At 36.5% G+C, this 20,709-nt stretch overlaps 2 protein-coding genes across 16 annotated transcripts in view; one reads left to right on the forward strand and one right to left on the reverse strand.

Annotated features, from left to right (window-relative positions):
* GIN1 (gypsy retrotransposon integrase 1) overlaps positions 1–16,216 on the reverse strand; it is a 28,023-nt gene extending 11,807 nt beyond the window's left edge. Inside the window, exons 1-4 of the mRNA XM_021699124.2 lie at positions 16,150–16,216; positions 6,664–6,809; positions 4,621–4,814; positions 2,205–2,510 (exon numbers count right to left, since the gene is read on the reverse strand). Of these exons, the coding sequence (XP_021554799.1) occupies positions 2,205–2,510; positions 4,621–4,814; positions 6,664–6,805 (642 nt within the window). The 5' untranslated portion in view covers positions 6,806–6,809; positions 16,150–16,216. The remainder of the gene's footprint in view (positions 1–2,204; positions 2,511–4,620; positions 4,815–6,663; positions 6,810–16,149) is intronic.
* Positions 16,217–16,326: 110 nt separating this feature from the next.
* PPIP5K2 (diphosphoinositol pentakisphosphate kinase 2) overlaps positions 16,327–20,709 on the forward strand; it is a 69,459-nt gene continuing 65,076 nt past the window's right edge. For 11 of the 15 annotated variants that reach the window (XM_044917065.1, XM_044917067.1, XM_021701523.1 and 8 more), the window contains exon 1: positions 20,410–20,642. In XM_044917065.1, the coding sequence (XP_044773000.1) occupies positions 20,529–20,642 (114 nt within the window). In that variant the 5' untranslated portion in view covers positions 20,410–20,528. Of the gene's footprint in view, positions 16,552–20,278; positions 20,707–20,709 lie in introns of those variants that run through there. The other 4 variants (XM_021701562.1, XM_044917069.1, XM_044917070.1 and 1 more) reach the window with 2 other exon arrangements.

The raw sequence follows: 20,709 nt of genomic DNA on the forward strand, positions 1-20,709 counted from the left end.
TTGTTTTCATCTCATTAAAGTTTCTATAAAAGAACTAGTACCAGGAGTTAAGTAGAAGTGTCAGCTCTATCACTTTCTTGTGGTTGATAGGTAACTGCATTATTAGTATTATCTTATTCTCACTGTAAGAAACTTAAGCCACATGACTATTCCATGAGGAGTAGTTTGGTCAAAACTAGATGATATTCAGAAATGCAATTACTACTGAAAACCAAGAATGAGCAAGGGAACTACTATAAACCTCTTTCATGTTGTGGATTCTTACTCTTTTCTCAAGATACCTTCATATATCATGTGTGATGTACAATCATCTGCCTTGTCGATCCGGGATGCTATTAATCATCTCTACACATTATTAGCAAAACTTCCTTTCTTTCTTATTTATTAGATAAAAAAGAAATATAAGCAGAAGTTCTAACATTGTTATCCCATAAACTGGATTGTTTCATACACCTCATTTTGACCATTGCTGTGTCAGTCACAGCAGGCAAGATTATGTGATAGTTACAAAACACATTCAAGTCTCAGCTTTAATGTAACAACCTTATTGCTTGCTCCTATGAACTTGGCTATGGGTCAGGGTGTCTCTTCAAGGCAACTATTCTTGACTACGTGCCTTAGCAATCCTAGATGAGAGGAATTCCACCACCCTATAATGTAGTATCTGGAATGTTCAGTCAATTCCCCAGAAAAAATATTAAGTATTATTACTATTTTTTTCAGATAAGTTAAAATGGTCTTAGTTTGCAGTATTCATTCCTATTTAATTTGAACACTTTTCCACGTTTGTTATTTATTTCTTTACAGATTTACTTATTTGGCAGGGGGGGGAGCACGCCATATGTACAAATGCATGGGAGCCAGAGGGAGGAACAGAGAGGGAGAGGGACAAGCAGACTCTGTGCTGAGCACAGAGCCAACACGGGGCTCAAACCCAGGACCCTGAGATCATGACCTGAGTGAAATCAAGAGTCAAACACTTAATCAACTGAACCACTCAGGAACTGGGAACTTGGGGATTTTGGGAGGGTTTCCATCATTCCCTGATACAGATGGCTCACAGTGCTTAAACTATACAAACAAGGTAGTTTATGCTGAACACCTTTTTTCCTTTAGGAATCTAGGATTCTGGTACAAGCCAGGCAGAGGGTGCCTTTGTGACCGGCTCCCAGTAAAAATCCTAGGCACTGAGGGGCGCCTAAGTGGCTGTCGGTTAAGCATCTGCCTTCGGCTCAGGTCATAATCTCGGGGTCCTGGGATCGAGCCCCACATTGGGCGATCTGCTCAGTGAGGAGTATGCTTCTCCCTCTCACTTTCCCTCTGCACTCTCCCTCTCTCTCTCTCTCTTAAATAATAATAATAATAAAAGATTAACCTTAAAAAAAAAACCCTAGGCACTGTGTCTCTAATGAGCTTCCCTGGTAGATAACATTTTACATGTGTTTGCTATAACTCCTTGTTAACAGAATTAAACATGTCTGGCTGTGTCTGATTTTTTTCTTATACCAGTACTGTTTAATTATGAAAATTTAAAAATATGCCTTAAGTGTCATAGTCACTATTCCTTTTTTAGAATTTTCATATATATTCTTGCTTGCATATTCTTTCAAGTTAACTTTAATCTGGAAAAAGATGAGGGCAAGAAATAAGCTCCCTCCTTATTAATGCTGATTAGAAATTAATTACATAAATTAATTTTGATTTGGGAAAAAATCAGTACCTTTCAATATTGAATATTCTCATTCATAAACATGATACATTTCTCCATTTAGTCAATTCTCCCTCTATATGTCAATCATAGAATTTTTTTTATGATTTTATTTTTAAGTAATCTCTACACCCAACATGGGGCTTGAACTTCCAACCCCGAGATCAAGAGCCACATGCTCTACCCACTGAACCAGCCAGGGGCCCCCCCATCACAGAATTTTTAAGCTAGAAGTAAACAAGGATTATTTGGTCCAACTTCCTCATTTTAGTTTTAGGAAACCTGAAGACAGATTTACAATTACTGAGTTGCACAATTAATACAAAAATCCTGGTCTCTTAGTTTCCAGTCCAGCTACCTTTGTGCTATACAATATTAAACTTCTATACCTGTAGCAGTTTATATAAACTTACTAAGAACCCTATAATGCACAGGTGTGCTAGGCATTGAAGGTAAGTAAAATATGCTCTTAGACCTAACTAATTTTTTGTCTTACCTCATGAATGAACTCTTCTCTTTGGTCCATTATTATTTTGTGAGGCGGTCCATATAAGAAAAATATATTGATAATAGCTTTAGAAATTTCTGATGCTGAAACATCACAGAGAGGCAAAATCACAACCCATTTTGTGAACAAATCTGTCATGATTATAGTATAAACATGACTTCTGTTGCTTGCATGAAATGGGCCCATCAGATCAACAGTAACTATACTCCATGGATTCTCCACCTTGAGAAGGTGCTGTTTAGGTGCTAGAATAACTGTATTTTTTGCCACTTGGCAATGCTGACAAGCATATACCTATAAAACAGACACACAATAAGAAAAAAGATATATAGATGTTAATATATTCAACATAATAAAAGCAGTCTTATAAATATGAAGTTTTTATTAAAATTGTTAATAGTTACTTTGTGTTTCGAAGGAGAAACTTTTAGACTATTCTCAGAATAGAATAAAACCTTCTGTTCAGAAAAACAAGCAAATATGACTTGCTATTACAATCCACTGACTACTTTAAGGGGTCTTATTCACATAGAATAATTCTAGTTTACAGTCAACAAATATTATGTAAATAAATCTTAAAACCAATTTCTTACATCAAATTTGTTATATTTTTAAGTCAGTATCTGAATACACAATAATTTCTATAAGTAAAAGATTTTTCTTTTAAAGTTATCATTCCTTTTTTTTTAAATTTTATTTTATTATGTTATGTTAATCACCATACATTACATCATTAGTTTTTGATGTAGTGTTCCATGATTCATTGTTTGCATATAACACCCAGTGCTCCATGCAGAACGTGCCCTCTTTAATACCCATCACCAGGCTAACCCATCCCCCCACCCCCCTCCCCTCTAGAACCCTCAGTTTGTTTCTCAGAGTCCATAGTCTCTCATGGTTCGTCTCCCCCTTCTATTCCCCCCCTTCATTTTTCCCTTCCTGCTATCTTCTTTTTTTTTTTTTTTAACATATAATGTATTATTTGTTTCAGAGGTACAGATCTGAGATTCAACAGTTATCAATCTAATAAATTCATTCACTGTTCTATTTCAATAGTATTTATTAAAATGTAATTTTATTAAAAAAATACTTACAGATGCCAGCAATTCCTCAAGGCCCCAGCAAAACAGAACAAAAATAAAGCCCATGCTGCCATGGAGCTTTTAATGTGAGTGGGATGAGAACTGATTAACATATGGATGGTGCCAATGCTCAACATATTTCTAGAATTCCACTTTGGAAACCACTTTCAAACCAACTTGTGAACAAAATTTTATAAACTCTCTTTGAATTAGTTACTTTTAATCAAAAGTCTTATTGTCCAATTTATCTACTAGCTTTCATCATAAATAAGCTCTATTTCTAAAAATCATATCCATTCTCAAATGATAAAGATTTGACAAAGATCAAAGGAATGTGTGGCAGGTTCTAAAGGCAAATACAAATATTGAGGTCTTGGAATACATGCACAGACTACAAACTGATAACTTACAAACGCTATTTAAATGTTGGTTTAGTTCTTTATACCTGAAATGACAATCTTTTGATATACTATTATAATTATTAAAAGGATTCTCACATAGATACCAAGTCATATAGAGTACACTAGAAAGAGTAGGGATCAGATGATCTACCAGTAAGAATACCAGAATTCCTAAATGAATATCCTATAAGAAGCTGAAGGTTGAAATAAGTTATAAAGTTACAAAACTCAGACTAATTTCATCATTTTTACAACTTGATTTTGCCTTTAGTTGGTTTTGGGTCTCTGCCATATTTGACATTTTTTACATCAAGATGAGATATGCACAAAAGAAGAGAGCACACACTGGACCTGACCTATGAACAGATTCTCCTCTCAAGAAAAGATTATATGACTGCCATCAAAGAGGTAATCATTTAGTCAAAGGAATTTCAGCCCGATTTGAATTCTGTGATACGTTAAGAGTTCAATGATGAAAATCTGTTTATAAATAACCTATTTAAATACGCTATTTTTCAAATATTTAAATAATGTTTTAGTTCAAATTATACTTTAGTGATTTTAAAGGAGAATTCTGAAAAACTGATTTTTTTTCTTTTTTTAGAGAAGGAGGGGGGAGGGGAAGAGGGAGAGCGAGAATCTTAAGCAGGCTTCATGCCCAGTGCGGAGCCCCAAGTGGGCTGAGATCATGACCTGAGCTGAAATCAAGAGTCAGGTGCTTAACTGACTGAGCGACCCAGGCGCCCCAAAGGAGAATTCTGATGGGAAGTAAAACTCCTTTTAAATGTTTTTGTACAAACACTACCCATACAGAAAGTACTTAACAAGAGGTAATATCCAGAGTAAATCTGGAGCAATAATGAATTTTGGATATCTGGTACAAAGGTATTATTTAAAATATTCTTAATATATAAGCCATACCCACTGTTTGACATCATTGGTCACAGAAGTCCAGTAATAATTGGATTCCACTAGAGTAAGGGTCCTGGATATGCCATGATGAGCTCCAGTGTCATTTTCATGGCATTCTCTTAAGACTTTCTTTTTTTCTTCTTCTGAAACAATTACCAAACGATTTTGTTTTCTGTCTTTTCCAACATAAAACAGCTTTTTTTCTGGAATAAATAATAACAAAAAGACATGACTGCAATTTTTAGAGATCAGTATAATTTTAAGATAATCTAATCAAAGCCTTATCATCAAACCATTATGGTTTTTAAAAATCTTTTTCCCTCTAAGATAGAATATTTATTTGTAAGGCATCCATACAACCTGAAAGGTCCTCAGCTGTTATGCTTACTTGATATGTAGGAGGATCACTAGTTGCTATAATTTTGTAGCTATCTATACCAGTGGAGCTAGTTTGTTCACCAAAACATGTGATAACTACAGGAGTATGAAATTATCTTTCTATGGGAGTACTCAAACTGGAAAAATACTTGCAGGCATCTCCTAAAAATGGCATGAATTAGCAGATGAATTATGTACAGATAAGCAACTTCTGGAACAGAATTTTCCAAAATAGTGTTTCACCATAACTTATATTTTTGTAAGCAACCACACTGTTAAGTTTTTCTAGATTTGAACAGGAGGTGAGATCTGTAAAGCAGGAAAGTAAGAGAACCTTAATCCTTAAGACAGTTCTCTGTTTTCCTTTGGAGGGCACCTGAGAAGAAGCCACAGCTGGAAAGCAACTGAGGTAGGGAAAGAATCACTCTCTCTCCAGTGTGGATGAGGTAGCTATTCAAACTCCAAAATACAGCACTAAGTTACGAATGTGTTTAATTAAGCATATGCTGAGTGAAACATTCCTTCCTTCAATTAGAAGGTAAGCAACTTAAGGGCAGGAACCTTATGTACCTTATTCATCAGAGTATTAGGCCTAAAATGTGACTGACACACAGTAGGAACTTGGAAAACATTTGTTGCATAAATGTTTAAATAAATAAATGAATGAATGAATCATAACTTTACTAAGAGGTAATAGGTATACTTAAGAAGTATAAAGGAGTTATAGGAAGGGGTATACACAGAGAGATATGAGGAGGTATTTATATATTATTTTAAAGGTTTCTTGAACTGCTTTTCAGGAAGCATGATTTTATACCTAGAGGCAAAACTCCCATTAATTAATAGCACCAACATTCATTTAGTTGTCTGGTGATCTAACTTCTGGCTTATTTCATCGCAAACTTCGCTTCCCTTTTAAGGAAGAGGAGAAAGAAGGAAAAATTACCATAATCTTTCAACATAAATTTTCTATTGCCTTTCAAATATTTAATCCATTCAGGGAGATTAGGTACCCAAAAATGAATGTGATCCTGAAAATATCTGATGGCAGGGAGACCACAGAAATAAATATGGTAAGAAGTTAACGTCAACATTTTCATATCAGCATCAAATAAGCTCTTCATCGATAGTGACATAAGTGCTAGAAAATGCCATTAAAGTAGGAACTACCTGAGGAAAAGAGCATGAGAGGTTAATTTAGGTGAGTGTTTTTTTTTTTTTTCATGGTATCATTTTGTGTCTATGATTTAAAATGCCCTTTTCATGCTTACTGGCATTCAGTTAGTTCACTGTGATTTTTATTTTGCTTTTGACTGAGTGGCATCATTAATTACACCGGTAATTGTTAAGCAACAACAAGTTACCGCAGAAAATTCTCAGTATTCCACAAAGAACACATGGAAAAGCATCTATATTAACTCTACACTTGGGGCATAAAGCTTACCTTTGTTTCTTTTCTTTCCTTTTTTTTTTTTTTTTTTTTAGAGAGAGAGAGAGCGGGGTGGGGAGAGGGGGAGAGGTTAGTGGGAGAGGGAGAGAGGATCTTAAACAGGCTCCACACCCAGCCCAGAGCCCGACACCTGGCTTCATCTCAGGACCCTGAGATCATGACCTGAGCCAAAATCAAGAGTCAGATGCTTAACCAACTGCGCCACCCAGGCACCCCAGTGTTACCTTTGAAGATAAATTTTTTTGCTGCTCTTCTTATGCCACTTCTTTCACTTGGTAGTGTAGTTGGATGATATTCACCAGTTCGTTTATAATATGCAATCTGTTTAAGATGAAGGTCACCATTTTTTCCACTACGGACCATCATGAAACTAGGTAAAAGATATTTAAAGATATAATTTAAATGATAAGCTCATTCAGTTGCTATTTCAGTTCAGGCTTCTGTCATATTTCTGCTTACATATCAATTGAACATTCCCAGAATATTATCTGTGATGGAGATAAATATAGTACAGAAAAGGAACTGTGTGATGTATATGAACTAAAATATTCAAAAGCTATTTTTGAGATATATCACGTCACATTATCTTGTCTCTTTCCATGTGAAAAGAAATGCTGAAAATTTTCCACATACTGGGAAAAAACAAAATAAATAACTACACTTTAAAAAGTTTTGCTTAAAGTCTCTCACTACCATCAGTTGAAATGTTACTTACATAGAATGGTTCTGTTATGTGACATTTAAATACATGGTAGGTTATAAAGGGGAGAAATAGTTTTTTTTCCTTCCAAATACATTCATAGTCATTGCAAAATGCAAAAAAAAAAAAAAAAAAGTCCAAGTAATTTATGAAAAAGATCTATTTTGGAAATGTTTAAACGATAAATGACAGAGATGATATTTAGCTATGCTAGATCTCATATACTCTTCTGAACTACATATAAGCTGCTTTTTCTTGAATAGAAATGATTTTTGGTCCTGTACATATTTTCTCTATATTATAAAGAAAACTCTGGCCGCAATGGCCAAAACAAAACAAAACAAAATAAAATTTGTCTATTTTAGACCATAAATTATATGGGAAACCATTAAGTTAAAAAGAAAAAAAGCCCCTTTCATTCATATTTTTAGGTGAAACAAACTATTCTGTGCAGATTATTCTGTTTGCCACCACCCCCACCCATCCAGATCAATTTTTGGCCTTTCTTTCCCTGCTACTGTGCCCTAGGAGACTGACCCTTGAAAACTACATTTATAGTTTTCTGATTAGGCTTGTCCAGTGGGAGGTACCAGGAGGCAAATCAGAACACAGAAGAGGTCAGGATATTTATTTCCCAGGTCCTTCCTTAATTGAGGCTGCAACCCTCTACAACTACAGCTCCTCTTGAGTAGCCCATCTTCCATGTCTTTAGTTCTCACTGGAAGTTTGTAACATTATTTCTTCTTTTTGCTAATTCAGGGGCACTATTCCATCATTATTCCCTACTGTTACTAATCTCCAGGGGCCATGTTGATTTCTTTGACCCTGTTCTTTGGTCTTTAAATAAGAACTTAATTTTCTTCAAATTTCCAGGGAATGTATCTTCTGTTTCCTTTTTTTTTTTTTTTTTTAAAATTTTTTTTATTTATTTGAGAGAGAGCGAGAGAGAGCAAGAGAGAGCATGAGCAGGGTGGTGGGGGTGGAGAGGGAGAAGCAGGCTCCCCGCTGGGCAGGGAGCCCAACTCACGATCCCGGAACCCTGGGATCATGACCTGAGCCGAAGGCAGATGCTTAACTGACAGAGTCACCCAGGTGTCCCTATCCCCTATCTTCTGTTTCCTACCAGGACTCTGACCCAAATGCCTAAAATTTTTAATTTCTAAAAACAATATTGATGTTTACTGATTACTAGAAGATCTAGAGATGAAGCTACAAGAGAGTATTACTGCAGAGGGAATGTTAGAATAAAAAAGAATAGACTGTGCCTAGGAACCTATGGCTTAAATAGCCTATTAAGTCTCTTCCCCTATGATACAGCACTTTCCACATTCAATAACCATCTTTCTGATCTTTTTATAACTTCCAGTGAGGATATCAGTACATTTATAATATCTCTTGGGTCAGCACAGTGCAAGCTATTTTATGGGATATATAAAGATCTCTCAAACAGGACACAAAAAACACATTCTTAGAAGAAGAAAAATTATAACAAATTGTACTTCATCAAAATCACAACCTATTCAAGAGACATCTTTAAGGAAAGGAAAAGGTAATCACAGACTGGCAGAAGATATCTTTAATATATATATATATATCTAACAAAGGACTCATACTCCGCATATATAAACAACTACAAATCAAAAAGAAAATGATAAAAACCCAACTTAAAAAATGGGAGTAAAATCTTACATGGCACTTCAAAAAAAAAAAAAAAAAACAAACAAACCCAAATGGTTAATAAGCAAGTGAAGATCAACATCATTACTCCAAAAAGCAAATTAAAAAGTCATAATTTTTGTAACTACACACTATCAAAAAGGGTAAAATTAAAAACACAGACAACGCCAGCTGTAAGGACGGGTAACAAATGAAACACACATGGTGGGAGTGCAAAAGGCTACAGCTACCTTGGAAAATTGAGTTTCTTCTAACTAAACACTTGTCTACCCTAAGGACTTGACAAATCTACTTTCAAGTTTATACCTCAGTGAAATGGATACATGACTATCAAAAGATGTGTACAAAAATGTTCACAGATTTTTTGTAGTCATAATAACCCCTAACTGGAAATAGTAAAGGCATCAAGAGATTTTACTATGTATATACTCAGTCCTTGTCCTGTGGCCGTTTTCAAGTTCCATGATGCTCTACCTCTTAGTTCTTCTCAAACTGTCTTTGGTGAAGTACACCATTCCCCCTGACCCCCACCACCCACCCAATCTGTCACAGAAGACCTCTTGATGGCTTTACTTTAATGTCATCTTCATTATGGTTTTTCCCCTGCCAAATGATTCTATGGCAAACTTCCACACTTCATCAATTTTCATTTTAGGAAAACTTGTGTGGTATCAAGGTAATACAGACTATACAGACTACCTAACCATTTGCCTGCCTGTCACTCTAGCTCTGTATTAAACCTCCTCAACTCTTAAAACAAACCAACAAGCAAAAATCGTTTATCCTATTTTCGACTCCAGGGTACACTGACTCAAGCTCTTCCAAGTCCAAGGGAGAGAAAGAACTGTCCTTTCTCATTTCTTTTTTAAGATTTTACTTATTTATTTGACACAGAGAGAGAGACAGCGAGATAGGGAACACAAGCAGGGGGAATGGGAGAGGGAGAAGCAGGCTTCCTGCTGAGCAGGGAGCCCGATGTGGGGCTCGATCCCAGGACCCTGGGATCATGACCTGAGCCGAAGGCAGACGCTTAACAACTGAGCCACCCAGGCGTCCCTCTCATTTTATTTCTTAAAGATTTTATCTTTAAGTAATCTCTACACCCAACATGGGACTGAAACCCACAACACCCAGATCAAGAGTCACATGCCCCACTCACAGAGCCAGCCAGGCACCCTGCCATTTCTCATTTTAGATTAAATCACTAGGGTCTATATTCTGTAAAATATATGACCCCAAATTATTATTTTCTGTGAAGGGCTTTTGGAACCAACAAATTATTATTTTCTGTGAAGGGCTTTTAGATGGTTCTAAACCATCTAAAAGAAAACCTTGAAACATCAAATCCTAGACAGCAGCTGAGCATGGATATCTGGAGGAAGAAGTGATTTAACAAATAAGATAAAATCCTTTATTGCCTCCCTTTCAGAGATCAGTAAAGGTTGCAAAACCTGAAGGACCTTAAAAAGACAAGGCCGTTTCAGGCCTATAAAAAGCCTCCAGGAGCAAAACACTAAACTCTTACACCTTAGACAAAATACAGGTCCCATAACACATAGGGGTATGGGTAATTTTTACTGGTAGAAAAAACCCGGCTATTGGACAACATGAATGTCTCCCTAAACCACACTGATGTCCATTATTTTGTCCTTATACTTAAAAACTTCTGTCTTTTAAGTTCCCCCAACTGCCCCCTCCAATTCTCTAGGGTATCTTAGTCCATTTGCGGTGCTATAACAATATACCATAGACTGGGTTGCTTATTAACAACAAACATTTATTTCTCACAGTTCTAGAGGTAAAAAGTCCAAACACAAGCTGGCAGATTCACTGTCTGGTCAAAGTTTGCTTCCTGGTTCCTAGATTACCTCTTTGCTTTGTCTTCACATAACAGAAGGTGCTGGAGAGCTCTCTGACCTCTCTTTTAAAAGGGCACTAATCCCGGGGCGCCTGGGTGTCTCAGTCGGTTAAGTATCTGATTCTTGATCTCAGCTAAGGTCTTGATCTCAGGGCTGTGAGTTCAAGCCTCACATTGGGCTCCATGATGGGCATGGAGACTACTTTAAAAAACAACAATGAAGGGCGCTAATTCCATTCTTGACGGCTCCATCCTCATGACCTAATCCCTTTTCAAAGGCATCACCTCTAAATACCATCACACTGGTGGTTATGATTTCAACATACAGATTTGTGGGGGGTGTGTGAGGGGAGGGACACACAAACATTCAGTATATAGCACTGGGGATACCAGAAAACCTTTTCTCTAATTACTCAATATAAGATGAAGCCCTCAGTACATTCAAGAATCTGTGCTATGAGGATACTCTTGGCTGTCCTACCTAAAATACATGAACGAAGATTCATGTTCAGTAAAGTCTATTCACTGAAATTAACCTCTCCACTTTCAAACCCTTAACTTTTAAAGAACTGAAAATACATCAAAATAGAATAATTCACTCTCCTCAGAGCAAGCCCATAGTACAAAAGGTCAAGGAGTAAAAGAAATCAATAAACAACATTTTGGAGACTGAGTTCTTTGAGGTTTTTGGCTTTTTGTTTGTTTGTTTGTTTGTTTGTTTTGGTCATCATTAAAATGGTAGAGTGGACTCTTCTAATGGTGGAAGACATAAAAATCAGAAAATTTCTACATATTTTCATATTTCACAAGTGTGTTATATAAGGGTCAGCTGTCTTAGTAAAGAAGAGAACATTAAAGGGGTGATCATTTATTTGACACAGTTACCTTGAATCTTAATTTAAACTATTCATCGTCCTAAGCACATTTTTATCTTCCAAATGAATTATTAGAGTGCTCCTGGCCATCTCCACTGCTTACAGACAAAGTCTGAACTACTTAGCCAAGCCTCTACAACCTGGCCATCTCCACTGCTTACAGACAAAGTCTGAACTACTTAGCCAAGCCTCTACAACCTGGCACAAAACAAGCCTTACAGTTTCTCCTCTCTCTTCTTTATATACCTTTGCCCACATCCCAACCATTCTCTGTACCTTGGTTTATGTCACCATTTCCCCTGTGAATGGTTTATCCTTCCAATTCTATCTTATCAAATCCTTTTTTAAAAAGATTTTATTTATTTATGAGAGAGAGAAGCAGACTCCCTGCTGAGCAGGAAGCCCGACTCGGGGCTCAATCCCAGGACTCAGCTATCATGACCTGAGTAGAAGGCAGATGCTTAACCAACTGAGCCACCCAGACGCCCCTATCTGATTAAGTCTTAACCAGTTTTCAAAATAAATCTCTAGCGCCTCACTGAAGCAAGCCTTCCATGATATCTGAGTCTGAAGTGATCTCAACCTCTCCTGACTTTCTCTGTACCGTTGTAGAACTTCCTATGTTTTACTCTCTACTACAGTTAGGCCTTTCATCCATATAACTTTTTATTTGTTCATTCATTTACCAAGTCCTTAAATCCTTATATGCACTAGGTTATGGGAATACAAAGTTAAATAAAAAAAAATCAAAAATCTTTTGTTCTTTCATTTTTTTAAAAGATTTATTTATTTATTTGAGACAGAGAGGGAGAGCACGAGTGGGGGGGGGAGGAGGGGCAGAGGGAAAGACTCTCAAGCAGAAACCCCCTCAGCATGAAGCCCATTGCTGGGGCGTGATCTCATGACTCCGAGATCATGACCTGAGCTGAAATCAAGAGTCAGATGCTTAATCAACTGCACCACCCAGGCACCCCCAAAAACTTTTGTTCTTTTAAAGGCAATTTTAAGAAAGTGAAAAGAACAATCACAGCTGGAAGAAAATGTCTGCAGTACACAAATATAATAAAAAACTTGTTTTCAGAACTTTAAAGAACTCTTATTTTTTTCAAGTTTTTATTTAAATTCTAGTTAGTTAAAATACATGGTAAAACTGGTTTCAGGTGTAGAATTTAGTAATTCATCACTTACATATAACACCCAGTGCTCATCGCAAGTGTGCTCCTTAATACCCATCACCTATTTAGCCCATCCCCTGCCCACCTCCCTCCACCAACCTTCAGTTTGTTCTCTATAGTTAAGAGTCTCTTATGGTTTGCTTCCCTCTCTTTTTTTTCTTCCCCTATGTTCATCTGTTTTGTTTCTTAAATTCCACATCCAAGTGAAATATGGTATTTGTCTTTCTCTAAGTGACTTATTTGACCTACTATAATATTCGAGCTCCATCCCCATCATTGCAAAGAATTTGTAAAGAATTCTTAAATCTCAATAATAAGGTACAAATAATCCAATTTAAAAAATGGGCAAAAGATGTGAACAGACCTTTCATCAAAGAAAATATGATTTGCAAATAACACATGAAAACATGCTCAACACAATGAGACATTTAAAAATGCAAATAAAAAACAAAATACTGCTATACATCCATCAAAAAGGCAAAAAAACAACAAAAAAGAAACAAAACCTAACAATATAAGTACTACCAAGGATACAAAGCCTCGCTGGTGAGAATACAAAATGGAACAAACATGCTGGAAAACAGTTTTAACTCAAGAGAAATGAAAGTACATATCCACACAAAATGTATATGTGACTGTTTCTAGAAGCTTTATTCCCAGCTGAAATCTGAAAACAAACCAAATATTCATCAACTGGTGAGTGGATGAACAAATTATGGTAGATCCATATGGTGAAATACTACTCAGCACTGATAAGGAACTAAAAATATACTTAACAATTGGGATAAATCTTAAAAATCATAATGATTTTTATGCTAAATGAAAAAAGTCAGACACAAAAGGCTACACACTATATGCTATTATTTAAATGACATCTGAAAAGCCAAAACTACAGGGACAGGGAACAATTTCTTTTAATTAAAGGAGAATTTTTCAATTAACTGCAAAGGCAATTTTTAAGAATTGCAAACATTTATACAATGCTTTACTGTGATGATCCTCACAACATCCTATGAAGTATGCACTAGCTGTATATCCACTTTATAAGAAAATAGAGTTTCAGAGAGATTACCCAATTTGCTCAAAGCAACACAGTGAGTGGAGGCACTGACATTTGAACCTTGCTTTCTGGGGCTTCAAATTTTGTTGGCTTTTTCCCCCTGCTACACTAATAACTTCTATATTGTCAACCTCAGATTTCATAATACTTGGTTGAGGCCTCTGCTAGTTAAGTTATAAAATGATTTTGTAATTAATAATTCAGATTACATATGAGAAGTGACAAAGTTATTAATCTTTAATGTTTACATCATTTCACATAGTTTGGGACACAGTGGACATTCACATATTTGTGAATGAGCAAAGAATTATTTGCCTTTTCTCATAGGAAAGATAGCAGTGAATTAAAAAAAGAGCACGTTTCAAACGTAATTGCTATTTCACTTAGGAAAACATTACTTCACTTATATATACACACACACACACATATATATATATATAGGGCACTATAAGTAGGGTGTGTCTAAGAAGTCATGGCTTTTAGTAGTCAAAATTTCTGGTGTATGAGTTACTTAAGCTTCAGTATCCACATTTGAAAAAAGAAAATAATACTTATCCCTCCTTTTCCATAAATATCAGGATCAATGAGATTAAGGATTTGAAAAGTCTTTTGCAAATAGTAATTCAATATATAATTACTATTAAAATATTTAGTTATTGTTATCATTCATATCAAGCTGTTCAAAGTAATAGAAAACACTTTCCTTTCTCAAAACCTTTATCTACAAGGAAAAAGATTTTAAAATCTCATTTTCACTAATGGTGATTAATGTTTTACTGCTAACCAGGAAACCCAAAAGACTCAAGAGTTGTATACTTTATAATGAGTTTATAGTCTACTGTGGTTCAGAAGCTTAAATACATAAGAAAAATCTGTTCACAAAAAGGAAAATCATCCTCCAAATCAAAAATTTGCTGCTAATATTTGGCATTTATATACGGGAATAATTTAAAGAACCAGTAGTTTTTTCTTTTCAAAATACACTCACCATTTGATCCCTAAAAACCATCTGAGTAGTATGAGAAAAAAGCTTTAGGCTGTAATATTAGAACAAACATAAAATATCTTCCTATAACCAAATATTAAACAAAAGTATTATTTACAAGGGAGAATTAAGTGACTTATGTTACCAAAATGAAGATTAAGCCTTCTTTAAATAGTTCTTATTTTTAAAAATTTGTGTTATAATAAGTACTTGTGTATTAAAATATGTAGGGATGAGAAGAGGAGGTGAAGGTGGCTGATTACAACTTCTAATTTTGCAAGAGGAACTGTCAGGTTCAAATTTAGTTGAACTTTAACACTAGGTCCCTAATACAATGTCAAATAAAATCAATAAGTATTGTGTAAATATTTATTACTTAATTCATTTAATTTTATCTTGTGTATGCAAAAAGTAAGGCAGTTAAGTATCACTTTAAATAAAATGAGAATTGGACAAAACCCATCAAGGCCAACAACTCTCCAAAAAGTTGTAATATGCATGTGTTCCAGCTTAAAAACTTAAATTTTGCAATATTTCAATAAACATATTAACTTGTGATCAGAATTTTTACTTCGGAATTAGTCTACTTTAATCTCTGAAAAAAAGAAGAGCATAATTTTATGTAATGTCTTAAGACTGGGAAATCTAATTACACCAGAACACTTCTAATCGGCTTCACTTCAACCTACAAATTCGCTTAACAAAAATGCCTTCATCTCCATACGCATATATATAAAGCCACATATGATACATGAATTTCCATTTTGAAAATTATTTCTCTACTTTGGCTCAGAAACGCTCATTTAAGGAAAAACCACACTGAGGTAGTGTTTTCCTTTAAAACTACCGGACAAGATTCTCCCTTGAACTCGCGATTCTCCCCGCCACACGCGGTTTTAATTTGGGGCAAAAAGGTAATATTCTAGATTAAATGACAACTATGGTGAAGTAAGTGGGAGAATTCTTTAACGTCGGCCAACTGCGGCGGTCAACTTTTGAACCTGCTCGCGGTCTCGGACGCTACTTTAACTATCAGAGAGCATTTCCAGGGAGTTTTAATGGCTCGTTAATCAACTCTTAAGGGCAAGGTCCAGCTAAACTTAGCATGATCAGGAAAACGATCTCAAGTAAAACTCGGTTACACAGACGAAGCACCTCCCCACGCTCGACCACAGAACTCGCCCCTTTTCGACTCAGCTGGCGCGGGACACCGCAACGCCCAAGCAAGGCCCTCTAGCCCCAAGAGCGCCTGCGCAATCTCCACAGTCAATTAAAACCGTCCTTAAACTAGTCGATGCAATGGTTTTGAAATTACTGTCAGGTGATGCCTCACTTTAAAAATCACTAGATATAACAAAGCATACCGGAACGACCACTCACCGAAAGTGGTCCTAAACGCAAACGACAGGGTCTAAGCTTCCTCTCGCGACTTATCTGGTGCTGCCGGAAACGGAACTACCGGTGTCTTCAAGAGGGGTGTATTTATGGGGGCCGTGCGGGCCGTTTGGCACTTGCCGGAAAGCGTTCCGCCCGGTGAGGTTTCTGTGTGAGACCCGAGGCGGGAGGGGAGAGGCGTGACCAAGATAAGGGAGGCGTAGTGCTTTGCAGTACCTCTGTGTGACCCTTCAGCTGCTACTGTAGAGAGAAGACCTACGTCCAAGCTAACAGCTGGAGTCTTTTGAGGAACACTTCACTCCTGTCTCTGGGATTAAAGGGGAAGCCGAAACCTGGGAAGGGCACGGCTATCTTCTGCAGCTTGCGTGGCTACTGCAGCAGTAGCAGGTGAGGACTCAGACCCGAGGAGAGCCGAGATGCCGAACTCGGTCACCCGAGGCCGCTGCTGGGCAGTTAGTTGCTTTGTCTTTTCTGCGCTTTGCGGAGCTTAGACACGCGCTCTTCCTAGGGGCATGTGCCAGAGCGAAGGGCGTCGTGGGCGTGGAGGAGTGACACTACAGCCTTTTCGCGTCTTAATTTCTCCTCCTCCTCCATTGTCCCCCTTTTTTATTCCTTGGGTTTGAGATACCCGAAATTTCAGATGAACCCGAAGGGAGCTGCCGAGCGTCCAGCTGGCACTCCAGGCTGTGGGCTCCCTCCTCCAGCCTGGAGTTTGAGGACTGATGTGGGTAGCGATGGCTATTTTTATTTTCATTGCTCAGTCTTTACCCCTCTTCTCCTCGCCGCCTGTACCCCCACTTCAAAAGAACAAAAAGGCCCTTGCGTTGCAGCTTTCCCGAATAAAAACGGAGACTGCAGGTCACTCACTGCCTCACCTAATCAGTTCGAGAGTGTTGCACCTCGCGCGCTTCGAGGGAGACGGACCGAGGGTGGTGACCACTGGATCTCATTTACTAGGTTCTGGACTTCTGGGATTTGGCGACTTTTGGATTCCTGTGGGTGATACTTGGTTTGCTTTAGTGTGCTAGAAGGCTTAGATGGGGAAGTAGGAAGCGTGGCTGGCCCTAGCACCCAGCATCTTTGTCCTACACTGGGATAGGGTTTTGTTTTGCTGTTGAAAATTCTTCAATGAAAAATACAGTTTTTGTTTCAGGCAAATTGAATATTGAAGATAATCGCCACTAACTGAGTTCTTAAGTGTGCCAAGTGCTTTACGTATTTTCTCATACACTTCTCTCAACAATTCCATGAGGTATATTAGATTATTATTCTCTTTCCAGAGATAGGTACTGAGGCTTAGAGAGGCCGCTTGTCCTAAAAAAACTTTTGTTACTAGTAAACATTTAAAACTGGATTAAAAGCCACATTTTTTAGATTCCAAAATCTGTATTCTTAATTATACTACTGTTGTCTTACCATTATGCTTCTTTGCTTCCAGTTTCTTCACTAACATTTTCAGTGGTTGAAAGTATTCATTTAAAAAAAAATACAGTATGCCTATTTATGTGTCTGATGAGATGATCTCTGTCCTCATGGAGCTTCCATATTGATGCAGAATTAAATAGTTCAGAAACCAAAATACTAACTGCAGCATGGGTGTTTTGAAAGCAGATGACTAAACTGATGTGCAGAAGATTCAAAGTTGCACAGTCAGATCTTGCTGTTTTAAATTTTAAACTCATGACTTGTGGTAGGTGTTGTGAGGATATTACACTTAACAATTGGCGGGACATTTATTGATCACCCATATAAGTGCTATGCACCAGTTAAGTACTAGGAATATACAGATGAGGTCCTTGTTCTCTAAAAGCACCCACACAGCTACATATAAATAGTATTAAGGAACTATTGGTTTTCCTAAGTGGAAATCATAATTGGTTATATAGCAAGATGTCCTTATTTTTAGGAGATGCATACTAAAGTATATAGAAATGAAGTATATTTCTGTCTATAACTTTCAAATGATAGAGCAAGTATATGCTAGAAAGTAAATATGGTAAAATGTTAGCAATTGTTGAGTCTAGTGGTGAGTGTATGAATGTACATGTATAGTGAACCATTCTCTCAACTTTTCTGAATATTTGAAATTTTTCACAATAAAAACTTGGGGAGGAAAAAACCCTAAATCTAATGGAAACAGGTAATTGTAAAGATATATCCCAAACGCTGTGGATCATGGAGGATGGGAAAGATACTGATGTGTATTTAGGGGTTGGCAGAAGCATGATAGTTGTCAGAAAAGCATTTATTGAGGACTTTGCAGTTAATTATTGAAGGAGGAATTGGAACTTTCAAGGACAATAGTGAATTATAAGTAGAAGGAGAGACAGGCTCAGCAAAATATAGTTCATGAATGTTTGAAGAAGGGAAAAATCAGTGTGAAGGTTTTGTGAAACTTGGCATGGGCTTTTTTGTATACACTTCTAAATGATGCTTGGTTGCCTTTGCCAGCATGCAGAAGCCTATTTAATAACCTATTATGTAGCTGTAGTAATAGTTCCCTGGAACTGGAGTCACCATTTACAACAGTGCTTTCATTGGAAAATGCTTTTAGGATTTCAGGGAAATTGGTCATGTGTCTGTTCAGGCTCCTCAAGGAAGGAGGCTTTCTGAATACTACATAGGACTGATGGATGATCCATGGTATCATTTTAAGGATTAAGCAGCTTTGACCATGGCAGATCTGTGAAGGAGATGAGTGTTTATTCCAGGCAGTAGTGTTCATGATAGTCTCAAGCAGTGTGGTAAGACTGGAAAACATGTTATGAGGTCTCCAGCAGCAGCGGCGGTGACAAAAAGGAGTTTCCGTGGCTTCATTACATGGGTAGTAAATAGGTTCCTTCTAAATTGAATTGTTTGTATTTGTTTTGTGCTAGTTAAGTTAGGTAGGAATCTCGGTCTTAATTATAAAAGCCAGCAAGATAAATAAATAGCTAACATTTACTAAATGCTTACCTTGTGCTAATTGCTGTTATGTCTTCATTGTCATTTAATTTGCAAAATAATTAATGAGATTTATCCCATTTTACAGATGGTGGCTAGAGAGTTTCAATAACTTAGTTAAGGACACAGAACCGAGCAACTATCAGAAAAAGCTTTTTAACCCACTTTTGTCAAAGTCGAGAGCAGTGGTTCTCAATGTTGATTTCCAGACCAGCAGTATGAGCATCAGGTTGGAATTTTTAGAGTATCAAGTCCTGCTTTGAGACTTTTTAGTTTAGTATTTTAACAAGCCCTCCTGGTGATTCTGATGTGTGAAGTTTGAGAACCACTTCTTTGATTGTGGCTACTTAGTAGCATGGTAGTTTCCAATTTAAAAATGAGAGTTGAGTAGTATTTGTCTTCTGAACAGATATTTTACTTTAATTTTTTAATCACCAACTGTTTGAAATTTCATTACACTGTGAAATTTTAATTTGAAAGTTGCATAAGGTGAAGCCTGGCTAGGTACACTAGGGTTTTAATATTTAATAGGGAACCACCAATTAAACTAAAATTAGATCTTTAGGAATAAGAGTTTGGGAGTTAGACTTTGCAGTTCTATCTAACATAGAAAGAAATCTTGTTTTTATTCTAATCTTGTTTTGTTGATTTTTTTTTTTGAGTCTAAAATGCAAAACGGTTTTATCCCCTGAGCTTTCTAGTTAAAGTCTTTTAAAAATTGATTTGACGAAATTTCAAATTGATTTATAGCTTTCAGTGGGTTTTAAACCCACATTACATTTGATCTGGTTTTGTTTTTTTCCATTCTATTCAGGTATTACTTAACTGTGTTGCAGAGTTATCTAGCTTTTAATGGAATTTTGTTATAATTTGAATAATTTTCTCATTTGTTAGGTATTTTTGGACTTGAATTTAGTGTGTATTTTTGTTATTGTTACTTTGTTATTTTATTACTTTCTTTTTGTTATTTTTGAATCAGTTTGTCAAATTGATAAAATGTAGGTTATTGACGAGGAGAGCCTAATTTTTTAATTTTATGGAAGCAAATGTCTTTTCATTTGAAGGTATGGTATGCATCAAGGTACTAGTCATGATTTTACACGTGTCATTTACTTTTACATGAATGTTTTTGAAGTACAGCTCCAAAATTAATTTTTTTATTGCATTTTAGGTAGAAAGATTACTGCATCAACTCACTGAAGCAATAGCCTCACTCTTTGTCTTTTAAACTTCATCAACAATGAAGCGATGATATCAGAGAACAAAAGAACATTTGCCAACTAACTGTCATCACAATTTCAAGTGCTTGTATAAGCAGAAACAAGCTGCAACAGAGCTCTGTGTCAGCTAGTATAGAGAGAATGGTTTATTTAGGAGCAGTTTTAGTATAGTGCTTTATATCTGTATCAGATGAAATAAAAATGAGTGAGACCCCCAGATTCTTTGTTGGACCTGAAGATACAGAAATAAACTCAGGAAATTATCGACATTTCTTCCACCATGCAGATGAAGATGAGGAGGAAGAGGATGAGTCTGTAAGTTGTTTGTTTGATGAGAAAAGACCAGTACACTATAGACTTCTTGCTAATCACTGTCAAGGTG

Source organism: Neomonachus schauinslandi, chromosome 7 (genome assembly GCF_002201575.2).
Source record: "Neomonachus schauinslandi chromosome 7, ASM220157v2, whole genome shotgun sequence".
Classification (NCBI taxonomy): domain Eukaryota; kingdom Metazoa; phylum Chordata; class Mammalia; order Carnivora; family Phocidae; genus Neomonachus; species Neomonachus schauinslandi.